The sequence below is a fragment of the Corvus moneduloides genome, chromosome 26 (assembly GCF_009650955.1).
Source record: "Corvus moneduloides isolate bCorMon1 chromosome 26, bCorMon1.pri, whole genome shotgun sequence".
Lineage (NCBI taxonomy): Eukaryota > Metazoa > Chordata > Aves > Passeriformes > Corvidae > Corvus > Corvus moneduloides.
The window spans coordinates 1,030,706-1,053,388 of record NC_045501.1 but is presented as its reverse complement, the minus strand read 5'-3'; the positions used below and the strand labels follow the sequence as shown (position 1 = coordinate 1,053,388).

The 22,683-nt window shown below is 50.3% G+C and overlaps 2 protein-coding genes across 6 annotated transcripts; one reads left to right on the top strand and one right to left on the bottom strand.

Annotated features, from left to right (window-relative positions):
- Positions 1 to 678: 678 nt before the first annotated feature.
- Positions 679 to 19,457, bottom strand: CALCOCO2 (calcium binding and coiled-coil domain 2). Of its 5 annotated transcripts, none has more exons than XM_032134309.1 (13): positions 19,359 to 19,457; positions 17,019 to 17,207; positions 14,465 to 14,555; positions 11,448 to 11,581; positions 9,480 to 9,605; positions 7,036 to 7,163; positions 6,854 to 6,944; positions 6,205 to 6,330; positions 5,332 to 5,385; positions 5,138 to 5,179; positions 4,479 to 4,614; positions 4,103 to 4,134; positions 679 to 2,514 (listed from the first exon to the last, which is right to left on the bottom strand). In XM_032134309.1, the coding sequence occupies exons 2-13, from the start codon at positions 17,196 to 17,198 to the stop codon at positions 2,338 to 2,340; spliced, it is 1,317 nt and encodes a 438-aa protein (XP_031990200.1). In that variant the 5' UTR covers positions 17,199 to 17,207; positions 19,359 to 19,457; the 3' UTR covers positions 679 to 2,337. The 5 variants fall into 5 exon arrangements, with proteins under 5 accessions (XP_031990200.1, XP_031990199.1, XP_031990198.1 ...); XM_032134308.1 differs by lacking the exon at positions 19,359 to 19,457 and adding an exon at positions 19,078 to 19,348; XM_032134307.1 differs by lacking the exon at positions 19,359 to 19,457 and adding an exon at positions 18,538 to 18,643 and having other exon boundaries at positions 864 to 2,514; positions 5,138 to 5,168; positions 5,321 to 5,385.
- A 248-nt stretch (positions 19,458 to 19,705) lies between these two features.
- On the top strand, positions 19,706 to 22,494 carry ATP5MC1 (ATP synthase membrane subunit c locus 1). The gene is made up of 5 exons (XM_032134318.1): positions 19,706 to 19,808; positions 20,425 to 20,473; positions 21,195 to 21,272; positions 21,367 to 21,542; positions 22,278 to 22,494. The coding sequence occupies exons 2-5, from the start codon at positions 20,435 to 20,437 to the stop codon at positions 22,390 to 22,392; spliced, it is 408 nt and encodes a 135-aa protein (XP_031990209.1). The 5' UTR covers positions 19,706 to 19,808; positions 20,425 to 20,434; the 3' UTR covers positions 22,393 to 22,494.
- Positions 22,495 to 22,683: the final 189 nt, after the last annotated feature.

Genomic DNA, 22,683 nt, shown 5'->3' with positions numbered 1-22,683 from the left:
GAATGGGAAAAGGATGTGGAAAATCTTAGGGAAAAGTGGGAAAAGGATGGGGAAAATCTTAGGGAAAGTGTGGAAAGGATGGGGAAAGCTCAGGGAAAGGTGGGAAAAGGATGGGGAAACTTCAGGGAAAAGGATGGGGAAACCTCAGGGAAAAGTGGGAAAAAGACGTGGAAAAGCTCAGGGAAAGTGGGAAAAGGATGGGGAAAAAACCTCAGGGAATGGGAAAAGGATGGGAAAAGCTCAGGGAAAGTGGGAAAAGGATGGGGAAACTTCAGGGAAAGTGGGAAAAGGATGGAGAAATCTCAAGGGAATGGGAAAAGGATGTGGAAAACCTCAGGGAAAGTGGGAAAAGGATGGGGAAAATCTTAGGGAATGGGAAAAGGATGGGGAAATCTCAAGGGAATGGGAAAAGGATGTGGAAAACCTCAGGGAAAAGTGGGAAAAGGATGGGGAAACTTCAGGGAAAGGGGGAAAAGGATGGGGAAAATCTTAGGGAAAAGGATGGGAAAATCTCAAGGGATGGGGGAAAAGAACGTGGAAAACTTTAGGGGGAAAAAAGCGTTTTCCTGAAAAACAGAGGGATAAACGAGGCTGGTTGGGATTAATTTGGGTGTTCAGGGGTGGAAATCGGGCTGGGGACGAGCCAGGGACGCACGGGAGGAACAAATCACCGTAAAACACGGACACAGGAAACGTTTAATTGCAAATATTCCATCATTCCAAGGAGGTTTCCAGCTCCTTTTCCTGGTCTAGGCAGAAAAAATCGCGGCTGTGCTGGATGATCCTAAAGGTTTTTGCCAACCCTAAAAACTTCCAGGGTTCCGTTGTTGTGGGACAAGGAATAACGGGATTTATCCAGAATAACGGGATTTATCCCTCTTTATTCTCCGAGCTTTGGGATTTTTGGCTTCCTGATCCATTATCCCAAATTTTCCTCTGCCCTTCATCACCGATTCCCAAGGGAATGTCCCAGGGACACCCCTTTGAAGGCTAAAATTATTCAGAATTTAAATATTTTTGTAATAAACACACACACAAAAAAACCCCCAAATAGTTCCCAGAGGAGCCCAAGAATTCCAGGCTTTTTCCAGGATGAACAGACTCCAACATCATTTCCAGAGGTTATTTTCCATGGATTTTTTTTCAGTTTTATTTTGAGGTTATTTTCTGTTCAGTCTCGTTGGATAAAGCTCCTCAGTATCACACCCCTCCAGGCAGAAGAACTCTGATAAAAACCTTATTTTTAACCCTAAATATTCCTTACATCTCCATACAAACTCCAGGATTTTTTATGGCTTCGGATCCTCAGCAGGAAAATCCAGGATGAATTTTCACCCAGCTGTGTTTGCATGGAAAAAAACAAACCCCACACCCCCCAAAAAAAGAGCTTTTAAGCAGGAATTGAAAATCCTGAAGGAAAATAAAAATATTCATTGGATAAGCTGCTATCCCAAGGCACTTAAGGCTGAAAATTCCAGGGATTTGGGGTTGGGATCAGGCTCTTCTTGGGCAATCCATGAGGTTTAGGGGCATCAAAATGACCCAAATTCAGGATTTGATTTCAGCAAGGATCCCCAGGGGTTTTTTATCCTCAGCTCCTGCTTCCCTGTGGGCTCTGGGAATATCCCTGGGCAGGAATTCCAGGTTTTCCTCATCCTGGAATGCTGAGGGAATGATTTTCACCCTAAAACCAGCCCTAACCTTTGAGATCTCCAAGAGAAATCCCATCTCCTTGGGGTTTTTTTTAACATACAAAAGTTTGCTTTGGCGATTTTGGAAGTGTCTGTAATTAATTCTGCATTCCAGGAGTGGAACAGGATCCCGGAAAATCCCGGAAAAGGCTCCTGCTCTTTGCTCAGCCCTCAGAGATGAAAGAGAAAGCCATGAAAATCGGGGGTTTTCAGGCTAAAAATGGAAATTCCTGCGCCACACCCCATCCCTTGGACCCCGATTAATTAGCAGAGGAAAATCCCCCAATTTTAGGAGTTTCAGCTCTTTCAACAAGGCCTAAAACCCCCCAATTTTAGGATTTTTAGCTCTTTTAATGAGGACTAAAAGCCCCCACTTTTAGGAGTTTTAGCTCTTTTAACAAGGACTAAAAATCCCCAATTTTATAATTTTTAAATAGTTTAACAAGGCCTAAAACCCCCAAATTTTAGGACTTTTAGCTCTTTCAACAAGGACATAAAATTCCTTCAAGGCAAGGTTTGGGTTCAGGACGGGGATTTTTCTGTCGACCCTTTTTATTTGGGGGGGGTGGGGGGCAAAACCTCCGAATCAGCAGCAGGGGCTGGGTGATTTGGGGTGATTTTGGGGCAGAAAAGGAGGAATTGAGGGTTATTCCAGGCTGTGGCAGAAGATGTGGTCGCGGAACACCTGCGGGGAGGCCCCGTCGAAGCTCTCGCTGCAGATGGGGCACTCCAGGAGGTGGCTCTGGATGTGCTCCTCCAAGTCCCCCATGGGGAAATCCTCGGGAAAAACCTCCTCACATATGGGGCACTTCCTGAGGGAAGGCTGAAATCCCAAAAAACCAGAGCAGAGATGGAAAAGAAGGGGGGAAAAAGGGGGGGAAAAGAAAGGGGGAAAGAAAGGGGGAAAGGAAGGGGGAAAGGAAAGGAAAGGAAAGGAAAGGAAAGGAAAGGAAAGGAAAGGAAAGGAAAGGAAAGGAAAGGAAAGGAAAGGAAAGGAAAGGAAAGGAAAGGAAAGGAAAGGAAAGGAAAGGAAAGGAAAGGAAAGGAAAGGAAAGGAAAGGAAAGGAAAGGAAAGGAAAGGAAAGGAAAGGAAAGGAAAGGAAAGGAAAGGAAAGGAAAGGAAAGGAAAGGAAAGGAAAGGAAAGGAAAGGAAAGGAAAGGAAAGGAAAGGAAAGGAAAGGAAAGGAAAGGAAAGGAAAGGAAAGGAAAGGAAAGGAAAGGAAAGGAAAGGAAAGGAAAGGAAAGGAAAGGAAAGGAAAGGAAAGGAAAGGAAAGGAAAGGAAAGGAAAGGAAAGGAAAGGAAAGGAAAGGAAAGGAAAGGAAAGGAAAGGAAAGGAAAGGAAAGGAAAGGAAAGGAAAGGAAAGGAAAGGAAAGGAAAGGAAAGGAAAGGAAAGGAAAGGAAAGGAAAGGAAAGGAAAGGAAAGGAAAGGAAAGGAAAGGAAAGGAAAGGAAAGGAAAGGAAAGGAAAGGAAAGGAAAGGAAAGGAAAGGAAAGGAAAGGAAAGGAAAGGAAAGGAAAGGAAAGGAAAGGAAAGGAAAGGAAAGGAAAGGAAAGGAAAGGAAAGGAAAGGAAAGGAAAGGAAAGGAAAGGAAAGGAAAGGAAAGGAAGAAAAAGGGAAAACAAAGGGAAAAAAAGGAAAAAAGGGAAAAAAGAAAAAAAGGGGAAAAAAGAATAAAAAAAGAGGAAAAAAGAGAAAAAAGGAAAAGAAAAGGAAAAAAGGTGAAAAAAGGGAAAACAAAGTGAAAAAGGAAAAAAAGAGGAAAAAGAGGGAAAAGAGGGAAAAGAGGGAAAAAGAGTGAAAAAAGGAAAAAAAAGAAAAAAGAAAAAAAGAAAAAAGGGAAAAAAAGGAAGAAAAGGAAAAAAGGAAGACAAGGGGAAAAAAGAATAAAAAAAGGATAAAAAAGGGAGCAAAAGGAAAAAAAAGGAAAAAAAGGGGGAAAAGGGGGAAAAAAGGAAAAACAAAGAAAAAAGGGAAAAAAGGGAAAAGAGGAAAAAAGGAAAAAAAAGAGGGAAAAGAAGGGGAAAAAAGGGAAAAAAGAAAAAAAAAGGAAAAAAGAGGAAAAAATAGGAAAAAAGAGGAAATAAGCCAAAAAAAGGCAAAAAAAAAAAAAAGGAAAAAAAATGCAAGAAGAAGGAGGAAAATTAAAGAAAGGCAAAAAATCAGAAAAAAAGAACGAAACCCCACAAAAATGACCAAAAAAAGCAAAAAGCAAAGAGCAGAAAAGCAAAATAAAGGAGCAGAAAAGCAAAATAAAGAGCAAAAAAAGCAAAATAAAGAGTAAAAAAGCAAAATAGAGTAAAAAAACAACCCCAAACTCCCCCATTCCTGCCCCCAAAGCCCCAATTCCTGTTCCCAGACCCCAATTCCTGTCCCCAGACCCCAATTCCTGCCTGGAATTCCTTTACTCACCTCAGCTCCCGCCCCTAGTTTTCCTCCTGCAGCTGGAAGAAGGAAAAAAAATCCATTTTAGCCCCAGCAAAATGCAGAATAAAATCATTGGTGATTTTTGGAACACGGGAATGTGGCCGTGGAGCTGAAGCTCGGCATTTAGGACTCTGGAAATGGGATAAAATCCACAAACGAGCTGATCCCAGCTGGATAAATCGGCGAAAATTTGTCTCTTTTGGCAGAAAATCCTCCCTTAATCGCCGTTTTTAACACCTGGCAGCGTTTTGGAGCTGCCGAAGCCTCCTCACGCTCACGGAGGTGCTGTAAAAATGGGATTTTTTCCCCAATTTGCTGCCCCGGATTTGTGATTTCGGGACAGAATTCCAAGGAATCTCACCAGAGTAGGGATTGCCGAAGAGGAGCTCTCCTTCCGCAGGAGCTGGGCTTGGAGCTGCCGAGGGAGCAGAGCCGGGAGAAATCCTCTGGAGCCGGGAGAGCTCCCTCCGGAGCACCTCGTTCTCATCCTGGAGATCCTGCAGGGCCCAGGGGATTCCCAGGGGATTCCCAGGGGAAAGAAAAAAAAAATCACATTTGGATGGAACTTTGAGCCCCTTCGTGGGAATCTGAACTGCTCTGGATTTGCAGGGAGCTCGGCCCTGCTCCGGCTGGAAAAATCAGGGAGGGAGGAGGGATGGGATGAGGGGGAATGGGTTCAGACTGCTCGAGGGTGGGATCAGGTGGGATTTTGGGGTGGAATTCCAAACTGTGAGGGTGGGGAGGGGCTGGGATGAAATTCCCACAGAAGCCGGGATCCCTGGAAGTGTCCCAGGCCAGGCTGGAGATCGTGGGAGGTGTCCCTGGGTGGGATTTAAGGTCCTTCCAACCCCAACATTCCATAATTCCTTATCCCTGGGAGGTGCCTGCAGCTCCCTGGCCCTGCTGGTGCCCATCCAGGCACAATTTGGGAGCTTTTTGGACAAAGGATTCATGGAATTGCCCCCAGGCCGAGGGCTCGGAGCCCTGCTGCCCTCAGGGAGAGCCAGGCCCAGTTCCCACCTGGTTTTCCTTCTTCGCTCCAGCTTTTTCCTCCTGCAGGGCCTGGATCCGACCCTGCTGCTCCCTCAGCTGCTCCAGCACATCCTGGGTCTGTTTCTGTGGGAAGAAAGGTTTGGGAAATAAATCCTGGGGAAAGGGAAATCCTGGGGAAAGGGAAATCATGGAAAAGGCCTCGGCCTTTCCTCCTGCAGGGCCTCGATCCGACCCTGCTGCTCCCTCAGCTGCTCCAGCACATCCCGGGGCTGGTTCTGTGGGAAGAAAGGTTTGGGAAATAAATCCTGGGTAAAAGGAAGTCATGGAAAAGGGAAGTCATGGAAAAGGGAAATCATGGAAAAGGGAAATCCTGGGAAAAGGGAAATCATGGAAAAGGCCTCAGCCTTTCCTCCTGCAGGGCCTGGATCCAACCCTGCTGCTCCCTCAGCTGCTCCAGCACATCCCGGGGCTGGTTCTGTGGGAAGAAAGGTCCGGGAAATCCTGGGAAAAGGGAAATCCTGGGAAAAGGGAGAATAAAAGGATAACCCCATGCTCGCTGCCTTTATTCCCCATAAATAAAAGGGAAAAGGGAAAAGGGAAAAGGAAAAGGGAAGAGGGAAGAGGGAAGAGGGAAAACGGGAAAAGGGAAAAGGGAAAAGGAAAAGGGAAGAGGGAAGAGGGAAAACGGGAAAAGGGAAGAGGGAAGAAGGAAGAGGGAAGAGGGAAAAGGGAAAAGGGAAGGGCAGTAGCCTGGACAGATTTTGGGTAATTTATTTTCCCCTAAACCCAATTCCTGAAACAATTTTGCTCAGAGGCAACAATTCTGCACCAAAGGCACTGCCCAGGATCCCTGAATTCCCCGGGGTTCCCTTCATCCCCGAGCTGACCCCACAGGGATCAGGACAGAAGCTGAATTTATGGAGAGGTTCCTTCCCAAAGCGAGCCCCGGGCGAGGCGTTTGCATCTAAACTCAGAGTGCCTGTGCCCAGAGCCACCATGGAGATCTCTCCTTTCCTAAAATTCCTGAGATTTTCCAAGGATTGAGCCGGATCTGGAGCTGTTCCCGGCCTCAGCCCCTGCAGGGAAGGCTTTACCTGGTGCTGAGCCGAGGTTTGGAGCAGCTCCTGATTTTCTCCCTTTAAACTCTGCAGCTGCTTCGTCTTGTCCTGCTCCGCTCGAGAGAGATTTTCCACTTCTTTCTCATAATCCGACACTTTGGACTGGGGAAAAAGGAGATTATTCCACCATCTGAAGAGATTCCTGAGTTTTATGAGGAGATTTTAAGGCTGGGAGCTCAGAGAACAAAGGGAAAAACCAGAGGATCCACAGCCGGATGGGTTTTCCCATCGTTCTGTGTCTCCAAAATCTCAAACCAAACCATTTTCCGTCTCCTTTCTCCCCTCCCAGCTCCCAGTTTGGTTTCATCCCAGAGCTGGAGATAATTTTAGGATGTTTTTCCAAACAGAAGTGGGGGGTTTTTTTGCCGGGATCCTTGGCAGGATCTTGGTTTGGGTCACTTCAGGGGAGTTTTTTAGGGAATAAAATCCTCCGAGTTTCTCTTGGAAATTCAGATTTCTGGAGCTTCAACCCCATCAAAAGTCGGCATTTTCCTAAAGAACTCAAAAAATCCAAACCAAACCCCTCATTCCCTTGCTGGAGACCCCTCAGGAGGGGGAGGGGTCTCCAGGAAGGGACCGGAATTCCATTGGAATTCCCAGGAAAGCAGGGAATCCCGCTTGCTACCTGCAGCTGATCCAGGTGCTCCAGGGCTGCCCTCAGCCTCCCTTCCAGGCGCTCCTTGTCGGAATTCAGTCCCTGGATCTGCTCCTTGAGCCTGCCCAGGACAGACCAGAACACACCCAGGGTTTTTAGGGATGGGAATTCCAGCCCTGGGGGCGAATTCCCGTGGAATTCCCGGCGCTCACCGCTGCAGCTCCGCCTCCCTGCAGCCCCCCTGCTCCTTCAGGGCCCGGTTTTCGGATTTCAGGGAATTCAGCTCCAGCTCCAGCCTCTCCGTGCTGCTCCTCAGGGATTCCAAAGCCTCCTGCAGCTCCTGGGAACCAGAAGGGGCCCCAAACAACAAATCCTGCTCTGCTCCGGGGCTGCAAAACCCCCAAAAATCCCGCCCCAAAATCCCTCCTTTCCACCCTGTTTCAATCCTGTGGAACCCTGGGAAAACCTCAAGGAGGAAAATCGGAATTCCAGTGGGAGTTTTGGCCCAAGGATTCACAAATCGGGGATTTTGGAACCTTTCCTGCACCTGCAGCTGCCTCTTTCCAGCGCTTACTGCTGATCACGGTGGAGGTGTGGGATGGGTTGGGAAAGGATTAAAGAGGTAAAATGGGGAGAAACCTCTGGAATTCCCTGCGGGAAGCACCCAGGGAAGTCAGACCTGCCTCAGTCCCTCTTCACCGTTCAGCTTCTGCCTTAAAATATTCATTTTGGGGTTGCCTGCGTTTCAGAAACATGAATTTTTGGGGCTATCTGTGTCTTAATCCATGAGTTTTGGGGTTACCTGTGTTTAAAAATGTGAATTTTTGAGCTACCTGTAACTAAAACCAGGAATTTTGGGGTTACCTGTGTTTAAAACATGAATTTTCTGATTCCCTGTGTCTAAAACCCATGAATTTTTGGGTTACCTTCACCTTTCAGCCTCAAAGCTTCTGCCTTAAAATATTCTGAATTTTGGGTTATCTGTGTTTTAAACCAGGAATTTTGGGGCTACCTGTGTCTTAAAATATCAATTTTGGGGTTACCTGTGTCTTAAAAATGTGAATTTTGGAGTTACCTGTGTTTTTAAACCAGGAATTTTGGGTTGCCTGTGTTTAAAAACATGAATTTTGGGGTTCCTTGTGTTTAAAAACTTGGATTTTGGGGTTACCTGTGTCTTAGAATATCATTTTGGGGTTACCTGTGTTTTAAACCAGGAATGTTGGGGTTCCCTGTGTTTTAAAACATCAATTTTGGGGTTACCTGTGTTTAAAACTGGGAATTTTGGGGTTCCCTGTGTTTTAAAACATCAATTTTGGGGTTACATGTGTTTTAAACCATGAATTTTGGGGTTACCTGTGTTTTAAACCAGGAATTTTGGGGTTCCCTGTGTTCTAAGCCATGAATTTTGGGGCTACCTGTGTTTAAAACTGGGAATTTTGGGGTTCACTGTGTTTTAAACCATGAATTTTGGAGTTCCCTGTGTTTAAAAACTTGAATTTTGGGGTTCCTTGTGTTTAAAAACTTGAATTTTGGGGTTACCTGTGTCTTAGAATATCAATTTTGGCGTTACCTGTATTTAAAACCAGGAATTTTGGGGTTACCTGTGTTTAAAACTGTGAATTTTGGAGTTCCCTGTGTTTAAAGACATGAATTTTGGGGTTCCTTCTGTTTAAAAACTTGAATTTTGGGGTTACCTGTGTCTTAGAATATAAATTTTGGGGTTCCCTGTGTTTTAAACCAGGAATTTTGGGGTTCCCTGTGTTAAAAACCAGGAATTTTGGGGTTACATGTGTTTTAAAACATCAATTTTGAGGCTACCTGTGTTTAAAACTGGGAATTTGGGGGTTCCCTGTGTTTTAAACCAGGAATTTTGGGGCTACCTGTGTTTAAAACTGGGCATTTTGGGGTTCCCTGTGTTCTAAGCCATGAATTTTGGGGCTACCTGTGTTTAAAACTGGGCATTTTGGGGTTCCCTGTGTTTTAAACCAGGAATTTTGGGGCTACCTGTGTTTAAAACTGGGCATTTTGGGGTTCCCTGTGTTTTAAACCAGGAATTTTGGGGCTACTTGTGTTTAAAACTGGGCATTTTGGGGTTCCCTGTGTTCTAAGCCATGAATTTTGGGGCTACTTGTGTTTAAAACTGGGCATTTTGGGGTTCCCTGTGTTCTAAGCCATGAATTTTGGGGCTACCTGTGTTTAAAACTGGGCATTTTGGGGTTCCCTGTGTTTTAAACCAGGAATTTTGGGGCTACCTGTGTTTAAAACTGGGCATTTTGGGGTTCCCTGTGTTTTAAACCAGGAATTTTGGGGCTACCTGTGTTTAAAACTGGGCATTTTGGGGTTCCCTGTGTTCTAAGCCATGAATTTTGGGGCTACTTGTGTTTAAAACTGGGCATTTTGGGGTTCCCTGTGTTTTAAACCATGAATTTTGGGGCTACTTGTGTTTAAAACTGGGCATTTTGGGGTTCACTGTGTTTTAAACCATCAACTTTCGGGTTACCCGCGTCTTCAAAATACTCATTTTTGCCCTTGCCGGCGCCTAAAAACGTGCATTTTTGAGTTGCCTGTGCCCTAACCCAGGAATTTTGGGGTTCCCTCCGTTGGAAACGCAGGAATTTGGGGCTCCCCCGCGTTTCCCGGCGCGCTCCGGGCTCACCCGGGCGCTTCGGAGCTCTCCCTGCAGCTGCAGGTTCCTCTGGCGCAGCTCGGCGCAGCTCCCCCGCAGCTCCTCGTTCTCCCCGCGCAGCTTCTGGTTCTGCAGCTCGACCTCCTCCACCTCCCCCTGCCAGGGACACAACCCCACAGCGATCCCAGAGCGCCCCAAACATCCCGGGAAACTTCTGGGGACGGGGCGGCCGCGGATTCCCCGGGAATTCCAGCCCAACCCTGCCCGGGAAGGATTTCTCCTCAAATGCTTCCCCCCTCCCCGTTGTCACGTCCAGCCCTTGTCCCTCGTGCTCTCGGTGCCACCCGTTCCCACCAAAAGGCCCGAAATTCCCCAAAATGCGGAGGGTTAAACGCACGGGGAGCTGAGGATTCCGAGTGGGAAAAGGGCAGGAAGAGAAAGAAAAGGGTCATGGACAGAATCCAAGCGGAGCTGCAGGCCATGGGATCACTCCCTGTGAGCAGGGAAAAAGTGGGGAAAAGCAGGGGGAAGTGGGGAAAAGCAGGGGAAATGGGAAAAGCAGGGGAAATGGGGAAAAATGGGGAAAAAAAGCAGGGGGAAATGGGGAAAAATGGGGAAAAAGCAGGGGGAAATGGGGAAAAATGGGGAAAAAAAGCAGGGGGAAATGGGGAAAAATGGGGAAAAAGCAGGGGGAAATGGGGAAAAATGGGAAAAAAAAGGAGGGGGAAAATGGGGAAAAGAGCAGGGGGAAATGGGGAAAAACAGGGGAATGGGAAAAGCAGGGGAAATGGGAAAAGCAGGGGAAATGGGGAAAAATGGGGAAAAAAAGCAGGGGGAAATGGGGAAAAAAGCAGGGGGAAATGGGGAAAAAAGCAGGGAGAAATGAGGAAAAACAGGGGAAATGGGAAAAGCAGGGGGAAATGAGGAAAAACAGGGGAAATGGGAAAAGCAGGGGGAAATGGGGAAAAACAGGGGAAATGGGGGAAAATGGGGAAAAAAAGCAGGGGGAAATGGGGGAAAATGGGGAAAAAATGGGGAAATGGGGAGAAGAGCAGGAGAAGAGCAGGGAAAAACGGGAAAAGGGGGGAAAAAGCAGGGAAAAGCAGGGCGAAATGGGAAAAGCAGGGGGAAATGGGAAAAGCGGGGGAAATGGGGGAAAACGGGGAAAAAGAGCAGGGGGAAATGGGGAAAAAAGGAAAAAAGCAGGGGAAATGGGGAAAAAAGCAGGGGGAAATGGGGAAAAACAGGGGAAATGGGGAAAAAAGGGAAAAAAGCAGGGGGAAATGGGGAAAAAGCAGGGGGAAATGGGGAAAAGGGGAAAAAAAGCAGGGGAAGAGCAGGGAAAAATGGGGAAAGTGGGGGGAAAGCAGGGAAAAAGGGAAAAAAGCAGGGGGAAATGGGGAAAAATGGGGAAAAAGCAGGGGGAAATGGGAAAAGCAGGGGAAATGGGGAAAAACGGAAAAAAAGCAGGGGGAAATGGGGGAAAAAGCAGGGGGAAATCGGGAAAAATGGGGAAAAAGCAGGGGGAAATGGGAAAAAAGGGGGAAAAAAGCAGGGGAAGAGCAGGGAAAAATAGGGAAAGTGGGGAAATAGGGGAAACAGGGAAAACAACGGGGGAAATGGGGAAAAAGGGGGGAAAGTGGGGAAAAAAGGGCAAAAACGGGAAGAGCAGGGAAAAATAGGGAAAAGTGAGGAAAAAGTAGGGAAAACAGGGAAAAAAGCAGGGGGAAGTGGGGAAAAAGGGAAAAAAGCAGGGGAAGAGCAGGAAAAAATAGGGAAAAGTGGGGAAAAAGCAGAGAAAAGCAGGGGGAAACAGGGAAAAAGCAGGGGGAAATGGAAAAATGGGAAAAAGCAGGAAAAAACAGAGAAAAGCAGGAAAAAAGCAGGGAAAAAGAAGGGAAAAACGGGGTAGAAACAGGGAAAAACAGGGAAAAGGAGCGGAAAAAGGAGGGGAAAACATGGAAACTGAGGGAAAAGCAGGGAAAAGGGGACACCAGCCTGGGTGGTGACCACCAGGATGTCATCGTCAGCCTCCGGGCGGAACTGGAAGGGGACGCTGGCCCCCCTGACCGCCCCGTCCTGGTCCACGTAGCAGAACTGGTAATGCTCATCGTCCTTGGGCAGGTAGTAGGCTGGGGACACAGGGACAGCCTCGTTAGGCACTGCTGCTAATTAGCAAAGTGGCTTAATTAGAGGCCCGAAAGCGAGGGGCGCAGGGAACGCCACGTCCCGGCTCGGCGCCGTTCCTGCCCCGCCGGGAATCCCTCGTGCCAGGGGGGCAACGCAGCTCTGCACGCTCAGGAGGGAGGGTTGGAGACCCAGAGGGGCATCAGGGTCCCAAAATCCCCGATTTCTGAACGTCAGGGTCCCAAAATCCCTGATTTCTGAACGTCAGGGTCCCAAAATCCCCGATTTCTGAACGTCAGGGTCCCAAAATCCCTGATTTCTGAATGTCAGGGTCCCAAAATCCCCAATTTCTGCATGTCAGGGTCCCAAAATCCCCAATTTCTGAACGTCAGGGTCCCAAAATCCCCGATTTCTGAATGTCAGGGTCCCAAAATCCCCAATTTCTGCATGTCAGGGTCCAAAAAATCCCCGATTTCTGAATGTCAGGGTCCCAAAATCCCCAATTTCTGAACGTCAGGGTCCCAAAATCCCCAATTTCTGAACGTCAGGGTCCCAAAATCCCCAATTTCTGCATGTCAGGGTCCCAAAATCCCCAATTTCTGCATGTCAGGGTCCCAAAATCCCCAATTTCTGAATGTCAGGGTCCCAAAATCCCCGATTTCTGAATGTCAGGGTCCCAAAAATCCCTGATTTCTGCATGTCAGGGTCCAAAAAATCCCCGATTTCTGAATGTCAGGGTCCCAAAATCCCCGATTTCTGAATGTCAGGGTCCCAAAAATCAGGGATTTCTGAATGTCAGGGTCCCAAAAATCCTTGATTTTGGAATGTCAGGGTGCAAAAATCCCTGATTTCTGCATGTCAGGGTCCCAAAATCCCTGATTTCTGAATGACAGGGTCCAAAAATCCCCGATTTCTGAATGACAGGGTCCAAAAATCCCCGATTTCTGAACGTTAGGGTCCCAAAATCCTCAATTTCTGCATGTCAGGGTCCCAAAATCCCCGATTTCTGAACGTCAGGGTCCCAAAATCCCCGATTTCTGCATGTCAGGGTCCCAAAATCCCTGATTTCTGAATGTCAGGGTCCCAAAATCCCCAATTTCTGCATGTCAGGGTCCCAAAATCCCCAATTTCTGCATGTCAGGGTCCCAAAATCCCTGATTTCTGAACGTCAGGGTCCCAAAAATCCCCGATTTCTGAACGTCAGGGTCCCAAAATCCCCGATTTCTGCATGTCAGGGTCCCAAAATCTCCGATTTCTGAACGTCAGGGTCCCAAAATCCCCAATTTCTGCATGTCAGGGTCCCAAAATCCCTGATTTCTGAACGTCAGGGTCCCAAAAATCCCCGATTTCTGAACGTCAGGGTCCCAAAATCCCCGATTTCTGAACATCAGGGTCCCAAAATCCCCGATTTCTGAATGTCAGGGTCCCAAAAATCCCTGATTTCTGCATGTCAGGGTCCAAAAAATCCCCAATTTCTGAATGTCAGGGTCCCAAAATCCCCGATTTCTGAACATCAGGGTCCCAAAATCCCCGATTTCTGAATGTCAGGGTCCCAAAAATCCCTGATTTCTGCATGTCAGGGTCCAAAAAATCCCCGATTTCTGAATGTCAGGGTCCCAAAATCCCCAATTTCTGAACGTCAGGGTCCCAAAAATCCCCGATTTCTGAATGTCAAGGTCCCAAAAATCCCTGATTTCTGCATGTCAGGGTCCAAAAAATCCCCGATTTCTGAATGTCAGGGTCCCAAAATCCCCGATTTCTGAACATCAGGGTCCAAAAAATCCCCAATTTCTGAATGTCAGGGTCCCAAAATCCCCGATTTCTGAATGTCAGGGTCCCAAAATCCCCAATTTCTGAACATCAGGGTCCCAAAACCCCCGATTTCTGAATGTCAGGGTCCCAAAAATCCCTGATTTCTGCATGTCAGGGTCCAAAAAATCCCCGATTTCTGAATGTCAGGGTCCCAAAATCCCTGATTTCTGCATGTCAGGGTCCAAAAAATCCCCGATTTCTGAATGTCAGGGTCCCAAAATCCCTGATTTCTGAACATCAGGGTCCAAAAAATCCCCGATTTCTGAACGTCAGGGTCCCAAAAATCCCCGATTTCTGAACGTCAGGGTCCAAAAAATCCCCGATTTCTGAATGTCAGGGTCCCAAAATCCCCGATTTCTGAACATCAGGGTCCAAAAAATCCCCGATTTCTGAATGTCAGGGTCCCAAAATCCCCGATTTCTGAACATCAGGGTCCAAAAAATCCCCGATTTCTGAATGTCAGGGTCCCAAAATCCCCAATTTCTGAACATCAGGGTCCCAAAATCCCCGATTTCTGAACATCAGGGTCCCAAAATCCCCGATTTCTGAATGTCAGGGTCCCAAAAATCCCCGATTTCTGAACGTCAGGGTCCCAAAATCCCCGATTTCTGCATGTCAGGGTCCCAAAATCCCTGATTTCTGAATGTCAGGGTCCCAAAATCCCCAATTTCTGAATGTCAGGGTCCCAAAAATTCGGATTGAATTTCAGGTCCAAAAGTCCCTGAGAGGATTCATAATTCCTCAGGGGATTCCCTGAGGGAATTCCCTGATTTATGAATTTCAGGTCCAAAAAACCCCCCAATTCCTGAATTTCGGGCTCGAAAATCCCCGATTTCTGAATTCCACACGCGAAAATCCCTGACTGACGCATTTCAAGTCCAAAACTCCCCAAATCACAACTTTCAGATCCCAAAACCCCCAATCTATGAGACTTTTACATCCAAAACTCCCCGACGGATGAACTCCAGGTCCAAACCCGCCCCATTTCCGACGGGATTCGGGACGAACCTCCCCCAGCCGCGCGGGAATTCCGGAATTCCCTGCGGGATCCCCGCTCCCAGCTGCTCCCAGCTCACCTTTGAAGTGGATCTGCTGCTCTGTGGTGCCAGCAGCGGGCACAGGAGCCCACAGGAAGGTGAAATATTCCCGGGTCGTTTTCCAGCCCACCTGCAAAAGCAAAATCCTCCCGTGGGCATCCCACAGCTCGTCCCATGGGAACGAGCCTTCATTCCCACAAACTCAGGGGGTTTTTTTTGGGCTGATATCCTCATTTTTCAGGGTCGTGGTGTGGGCTTGGAAGGGGAGTAGTGGGATCATGGGATGGGGAGGATTGAAATCCCCTCCCATGTCACACTTTGGGACAGCTCCCGCTCTCCCAGGCTGCTCCAAGCGCTGGCCTGGGACACTTGCTCAGGGTGTTGGATGATTTTTTGGATCCCAAAATCCCTGGTTTAGGAATTCCAGACCCCAAAATCCCTGACTTATGAAGGTCAGATCCCAAAATTCACACGTACGAATTTCAGGCCCAAAAATCCCTGGTTTATGAATGCGAGATCCCAAAATCCCTGATTTACGGATTTCAGGCCCAAAAATCCCCCGTTTATGAATGCCAGATCCCAAAATCCCTGATTTACGGATTTCAGGCCCAAAAATCCCCGGTTTATGAATGCCAGATCCCAAAATCCCTGATTGATGAATTTCAGGCCCAAAAATCCCCCATTTATGATTGCCAGATCCCAAAATCCCTGATTTACGGATTTCAGGCCCAAAAATCCCCGGTTTATGAATGCCAGATCCCAAAATCCCTGATTTACGGATTTCAGGCCCTAAAAGGATTAAAGAGGTAAAATGGGGAGAAACCTCTGGAATTCCCTGCGGGAAGCACCCCGGGAAGTCAGACCTGCCTCAGTCCCTCTTCACCGTTCAGCTTCTGCCTTAAAATATTCATTTTGGGGTTGCCTGCGTTTCAGAAACATGAATTTTTGGGGCTATCTGTGTCTTAATCCATGAGTTTTGGGGTTACCTGCGTTAAAAATGTGAATTTTTGAGCTACCTGTAACTAAAACCAGGAATTTTGGGGTTACCTGTGTTTAAAACATGAATTTTTTGATTCCCTGTGTCTAAAACCCATGAATTTTTGGGTTACCTTCACCTTTCAGCCTCAAAGCTTCTGCCTTAAAATATTCATGAATTTTGGGGCTATCTGTGTCTTAAAGTATCAATTTTGGGGTTACCCGTGTTTTTAAAACATCAATTTTGGGGTTACCTGTGTCTTAAAAATGTGAATTTTTGAGTTACCTGTGTTTTAAACCAGGAATTTTGGGGTTCCCTCTGTTTAAAAATGTGAATTTTGGGGTTACCTGTGTTTTTAAAACATGAATTTTGGGGTTACCTGTGTTTAAAAATGTGAATTTTGGGGTTACCTGTGTCTTAAAAATGTGAATTTGGGGGTTACCTGTGTTTTTAAAACGTGAATTTTGGGGTTACCTCTGTTCAAAAATGTGAATTTTTGAGTTACCTGTATTTTAAACCAGGAATGTTGGGGTTACCTGTGTCTTAAAATATCAATTTTGGGGTTACCTGTGTTTTTAAAACATGAATTTTGGGGTTCCCTGTGTCTTAAAATAGAAATTTTGGGGTTATCTGTGTTTAAAAATGTGAATTTTGGGGTTACCTGTGCTTAAAAATGTGAATTTTGGAGTTACCTGTGTTTTAAACCAGGAATATTGGGGTTCCCTCTGTTTAAAAATGTGAATTTTGGGGTTACCTGTGTTTTTAAAACATGAATTTTGGGGTTACCTGTGTCTTAAAATAGAAATTTTGGGGTTACCTGTGTTTTTAAAATATCAATTTTGGGGTTACCTGTGTTTAAAAATGTGAATTTTTGAGTTACCTGTGTTTTAAACCAGGAATGTTGGGGTTACCTCTGTTTAAAAATGTGAATTTTGGGGTTACCTGTGATATTAAAACATGAATTTTGGGGTTACCTGTGTCTTAAAATAGAAATTTTGGGGTTACGTGTGTTTAAAAATGTGAATTTTGGGGTTACCTGTGTCTTAAAAATGTGAATTTTGGAGTTACCTGTGTTTTAAACCAGGAATTTTGGGGTTACCTCTGTTTAAAAATGTGAATTTGGGGGTTACCTGTGTTTTTAAAACGTGAATTTTGGGGTTACCTCTGTTTAAAAATGTGAATTTTTGAGTTACCTGTATTTTAAACCAGGAATGTTGGGGTTACCTGTGTCTTAAAATATCAATTTTGGGGTTACCTGTGTTTTTAAAATATCAATTTTGGGGTTACCTGTGTTTAAAAATGTGAGTTTTGGGGTTACCTGTGTCTTAAAATAGAAATTTTGGGGTTACCTCTGTTTAAAAATGTGAATTTTGGGGTTACCTGTGTTTTTAAAACGTGAATTTTGGGGTTCCCTGTGTCTTAAACCAGGAATTTCAGGAGATCAGACCTAGCTCAGCCCCTCTTCACCTTCCTACCCTGACAAATCCCCGCTGGGCTCCACAGCAAAGCCGTTCCATCCTTACCCACGGAAGGAACAACCCAAGCACCGCCTCTCCCCGCCCTTCCAAAGTCCCAGCCCTGCGTTCCTGGCCCGGTTTTTTCCCGGGATTTTCCTACCTGGAAGATCCCCACCCAGTCCTTCCCGCGGGGGACGATGCCGGGGCTGAGGCTGTAGTGACAGGTCACGTCCGTCCCGGGCACGTAGAACTTCTCCACGTTGGTGAAAAGCACCTGGGAGAAGTGGCAGCGCTCCAGGAGCACGCAGGAGGTGGGAGGCTCCTCGGGGGAATCCTCCATGCTGGAATTCTGCAGGGAGGAAGGGACAGGGGTGAAGCGCTGCTGGGTCCGTGGGACCCAATCCAAAACCCCTCTGGACAGGCGGAGGTTTCAGGGGCTGCCCTGCTGTCCCCCCGCCACTCTGGGGACACCCTGGCAGGTCCTCTGAGGGGTCCGCTTGGATTTTCCGCTCTCAAATCCATGGGATTATAGCACGGAATGGCCTGAGCTGGGAGGGATCCACAGGGATCACCCAGCGCAGCTCCTGATGCTTCAGGACACCCCAAAATCCCACCCTGTGCATCCCTGGGAGCGTTGTGCAAACCCTCCTGGAGCTCTGGCAGCCTCGGGAATGAGACCATTCCCTGGGGAGCTGGTCCAGTGCTTATTCCACCCTCTGGATGAAGAACTTTCCCCTAAAATCCAACCTAAATCCACCCTGACGCGGCTCCAGCCGCTCCCTCAGGCCCCAGGTCAGCTCCAACCCAGAAGTTTTCCATGGAAATGAACTCCCCGGGACCCTTTCTTGGCGTCACGCAGGAAGCGCCCGCATTCTGCGCCCGAAAATCGGGCAGGAGCGTGGATTGGGACTGCCAGGATGGGCTTGGAAAGGAAAAGGTACCCAGAGCTGGGAAATGCTCGTGATCCTGAGGGAAACGAACCCAGCTCCGCCTTGGGCCGCGCCGCTCCCAGCCCCGGTCACGGGACGATCCCGGTGTTCACCGGCGCTCACAGTCCAGCCCCTCCCTGACGATTCCTGGGCTTTTTCCTTCTTTTTCCCCGTTTTCCTCATTATCCCGGCGCGTCCCGGGGATGCAGGAAAACGCCGGGATTCCTCCTTCCCAAGCGAGACCACCTTCCAGCCGCGGCGGACAGCAGGACACGGGGGTGTCCCGGTGTGTCCCCGCTAATCCCGGGATCCCGATGGAGCCTGGGGACAGCAGGACACGGGGGTGTCCCGGTGTGTCCCCGCTGATCCCGGGATCCCGATGGAGCCTGGGGACAGCAGGACACGGGGGTGTCCCGGTGTGTCCCCGCTAATCCCGGGATCTCGATGGAGCCTGGGGACAGCAGGACACGGGGGTGTCCCGGTGTGTCCCCGCTGATCCCGGGATCCCGATGGAGCCTGGGGACAGCAGGACACGGGGGTGTCCCGGTGTGTCCCCGCTGATCCCGGGATCCCGGAGGAGCCTGGGCAGCGATGCCGGGACGCTCCCCCGCCCCCGGCCCGGGCACAGCGGGAACCGAAAGTGAAAGTGTCGCAGTCCCCTCCGGCGGGGCAGCCCCGGGCACCCCCCGGGACAGCGGGCCCCGGGATGGGGACACCGGAGCCCGACCCCCTCCTGCCCCCCGCACTCACCGAGGGCCGGCCTGGAGGCTCCGGGGCTGCGGGAGCGGCGGAAGACCGGGAATAGGCGGAGCCCCCCCCAGCCCCCGCCCGGGATGCCCGGCCCGGCCCCACCCCTGGGCGGGCCCGGCGCTGCTGGGACTCGTAGTTCGGGGAGAGGCACCGGGACATCCCCGGGACCGGGACACGGACCGGGACATCCCCAGACTGGGCACTTCCATCACCTGTCATGGAATCATGGAATGGTTTGGGTGGGAAGGGAACTTAAATCCCATCCCATTCCCGCCCCTGCCATGGGCAGGGACACCTCCCACTGTCCCAGGCTGCTCCAAGCCCCAATGTCCAGCCTGGCCTTGGGCACTGCCATGGGCAGGGACAGCCACAGCTGCTCTGGGAATTCCATCCCAGGCCTCCCCCACCTTCCCAACACCCAATCTAAACTTCCCCTCTTTCAATTTGTACGCATTACTCTGTGTCTTGTCCCTAAATCTCCTGCTGAAGGGTCCCTGTCCTATTCCCTGGAGCCCCTTCGGTGCTGTGAGGTCTCCGCACCTCCTTCCCTGGTCCCGCAGAGCCTTCCCTGGTGCCACCTCCCTGCTCCACCGGCGCCATCCCAGAGCACGAGGCACCGGATCGCGTCCAGGCGGTGCTGGAGTATCCAGGGAGGGACACTCCACGCCCCCTCTGGTCTCTGTTCAGGGCTCGGGCACTGCCCCAAGGAAGTTTTTCCTCCTGTCCAGGTGGAACTTCCCGGGCATCAGTTCCCGCCCGCTCCTCTGGTGCCACTGCTGGGCCACATGGAGCAGAGCCTGCTCCAGCCTCTTCACACGCACCCTTTCGCTATTTCAGCCTCCTCTTCTGGAGGCTGGGCAGTCCCGCTTCCCTCAGCCAGGGCGCGGCTCCAGCCCCGTCTCCCGTTGGATTTTCCATCATCCCAGCCCCACCCTGGATCCCGCCCCGCCCGCGGGATTGACAGCTGCCTCACCCAATCAGCGACCGCCGAGCGCCCACAACCCACCAATCACCACCCGCTTTCCCACCCCGCCCTCCCACCGTCTTCCCGCCGTCCCCGGATGCCGGGGGGCCGGGCATTCGCCGGGGCTCGGCCAATGAGACGCGCGGAGGCGGGCGCGCGGAAGCGGCGGCAGCCAATGGGGACGGCGGGCGCGGGCGCGCGCGCGCGGCGGCAGCCAATGGGCGCGGAGGACGCCGGGGGGGACACGGCCAAGGTGACGCTCCCCACAGAGCCGCCGCCGCCGCCGCCCCGAGCGGACCCCGCGCAGGTGCGACCCGCGCCCGGCCCGGCCCCGCGGCCGCCGCCCCCCGCCGCAGCCTCCCGGGCTCCCGGGGACAGCCGCGGGCCCGGCCGCTGCTCGCTGGGGTCGTGCCCTTCGCTGCCAGGCGGGCGGTGGGGCCTGCGCTGCCCTCGGCGCTTTGTGAGAGCGCCGGTGTGGCGGGAGGAGCAGCGCTGGGGCTGCCCGGGGAAGGCACCGAGCGGCGATTAACGGGAGAGGGAGGGCGCGGAGCCGTGCGGGGCAGGGCTGAGGGGACGGCGGGGAACACGGAGGGGACGGGGGGCAAAGCCTTGGGGTCAACCGGGGACACGGTGGGGGCAAAACCGGGGGGACACGGTGGGGTCAGAGCCTCGGGGACAGCCGGGGACGCGGTGGGGTCAGTGGGACAAAGCCGTGGGGACGCAGAGCCGTGGTGGGGTCAAAGCCTTGGGTACAGAGAGGGGACACAGAGCCGCGGTGGGAACACAGCCCTGGGGACCGTGGTGGGTACAGCAGATGGACCTGTGAGGTCAGATGTGGGTCTGACCCCAGGGGGGGCTGACTGCGGACAATAACGCCAGGAATCCCAATGGCTTTTGTTTATTTTGCTCTTTCTTTGTTTTAGATCCAGCAAAATGCAGGCTCCCGTGGCGCTTCTCGGCTCCCCAGTGCTGGTAGGTGGCCGTCCCTCGGGGGGGAGGGATGATTCCCGGTGGGAATATGGGATTTCTCAGCGGTGCCTGGTGCCAAACACCTTCCTGGGCACCCCCAGCTGAGCTGGGATCCTGGGGGTTCGTTTAGCCTGGATTTAAGGAAGAAGGGAAACAAGGTGACCTCTGGTGACACCATGTGAGTGGATGGGAGTGAGCTGCAGGCCCAAGGGCTGCTCCCAGCAGAAACTCACTGATTTCCACAGAGTTACTCAGGAATCCCTTCCTTTCGAGGAGGAAAATGTATGGAAATGTGGTAATAATTGAATTCCTGGGGCTGGAACTGCTCATGGACTTGATCCAAGTGGCTGAAATAGAAATACCCCCTGTTGATACGCCTTTATTTATCAGTCTTGTGTCACAGCTGAGATGTTTTCAGGGGATTTTAATGCTCCATAAAACAGCTGTGTTTTCCTGAGGGCTACTGCAGGTACATGCAGGTGTAGGAACGCTGATCTCTGCTCCCTGCAAGGACCCAGGGAGTGCCTGGAGGGATTTAGGTTGGGTTTTAGGGAAAAGTGCTTCATCCAGAGGGTGGTGGGGTACTGGAACAGCTCCCGGGCAACGATCACAGCCCCACAGAGCTGCGGGAATGTTCAACCGGGGTGGGATTGGGGACGATCCTTGTGCATCCCTGGACATTCCCTGCTCCTACAACCCCCTGACCTGTCCGTGTTTCCTGCAGTTCCGATGCTGCTCCAGGGCTCTGGCCAGGCCCGTGTCCGTGTCTGTTTTCGGCAGACCTGAGCCTCAGACCGCACAGGTGAGACTCGGGAGCGGGATTCCGTTCGATTCTCGGGATCGCCGCCGCCCCTTCCCATGCGGGTCCCTGAGGTGTCCCCGCCCTGTCCCCGCAGGCAGCGGCCGTGCCCTCCCCGCAGCTGCTGCGCCGGCACTTCCAGAGCAGCGCCGTGTCCCGGGACATCGACACGGCCGCCAAGTTCATCGGGGCCGGAGCCGCCACCGTGGGCGTGGCGGGGTCGGGAGCGGGGATCGGCACCGTCTTCGGCAGCCTCATCATCGGCTACGCCAGGTCAGGGGGGATCCCGCCCGGGGTGGAGTTTTTCCCTGGGATTTGTGGCCAGCTCTGCCTGTGGAGGGTGGTTTTAAGTGGAGCAGCCCTTGGGGTATAAAAGGGGACCCTAAAAATGGTCCGTTCTTCTATGAAACGAGTGCGTTCTGTTAAAATGATGCCTTGTTCTATTAAGATGATCCGTTCTATTAAAATATTCTGTTATTCTCTTAAAAGAATCCATCCTCTTTAAATGACCCGCTGTTCTCTTAAAAATAATCCACTCCCTTAAAATAATGATTGTATTTAAAAAAATCCCTGATTCTCTTAACATAATCCATTCTGTTAAAATAATTGTTTCATTAGGAGAATCCATTCTTCTCTTAAAATAATTCATTACTCTGTTAAAATAATCCACTAATCTACTAAAACAATCCATTATTCTCTTACATGAATCCATTATTCTGTTAAAAGTTCCTCGATTCTTTGAATCCACCTCCTGATTCATTCCAAGCTTCCCTCCGGAGCTCTGCTGCCTCTGCAAGGAGCAGAGCATCTTGGAATTGCAGCTCGGTCCCACCAGCTGCCAGATAAACTCAGGCCTTAACATCCCTAAAAACAGGGGAAAACCCTGGATATCCCATTCCAGCTGCTCCCTGCACACCCGCTGATCTGTGCTCCCAGCCCCGGGAATCCCGCCTGGTTTGGGGCATCCCCTGCTTTGATTCCCTGTGTTCTCTGTTTTTCTGGATTCAGGAATCCATCCCTGAAGCAGCAGCTCTTCTCCTACGCCATCCTGGGCTTCGCCCTGTCCGAGGCCATGGGGCTCTTCTGTTTGATGGTGGCATTCCTGATCCTCTTTGCCATGTGACAGCTGCGGCCTCCCGGAGCTCCCCGCCGCGCCCTCGGGGCGTCCTCCAGCACAGCCCTCCAGCCTGACCATTAAACAAAGGGTTTCTCTAAAGAAATCGCAGCTTTGGGGGGTTTTTTCCTGCCTTTCTTTTTCGCCTTCTTGGTCCTGGGTTGGTGGAAGGGTGGGAAATGCCAGCTGTGGGATGGGGAGTGGGAATGGGGAGGGAAACTTAACTCAAAGCTACAGAAATCGCCCCAAAGCTGGGCCCTGGGAGAGCAAAGCTCCATGAGAGGAGGTTGGGGTTGGATA

Coding starts and splice junctions, on each gene's coding strand:
- ATP5MC1 (XM_032134318.1), top strand. CDS start 20,435: ATGCAGGCTCCCGTGGCGCTTCTCGGCTCCCCAGTGCTG. Junction 20,474..21,194: donor TTCTCGGCTCCCCAGTGCTG/GTAGGTGGCCGT, acceptor TGTTTCCTGCAG/TTCCGATGCTGCTCCAGGGC. Junction 21,273..21,366: donor CTGAGCCTCAGACCGCACAG/GTGAGACTCGGG, acceptor CTGTCCCCGCAG/GCAGCGGCCGTGCCCTCCCC.
- CALCOCO2 (XM_032134308.1), bottom strand. CDS start 19,137: ATGGCGCCGGTGGAGCAGGGAGGTGGCACCAGGGAAGGCTCTGCGGGA. Junction 6,331..6,853: donor AGCACCTGGATCAGCTGCAG/GTAGCAAGCGGG, acceptor CTTTTTCCCCAG/TCCAAAGTGTCGGATTATGA. Junction 5,180..5,331: donor AGCAGCAGGGTCGGATCGAG/GCCCTGCAGGAG, acceptor GGTCGGATCCAG/GCCCTGCAGGAGGAAAAAGC.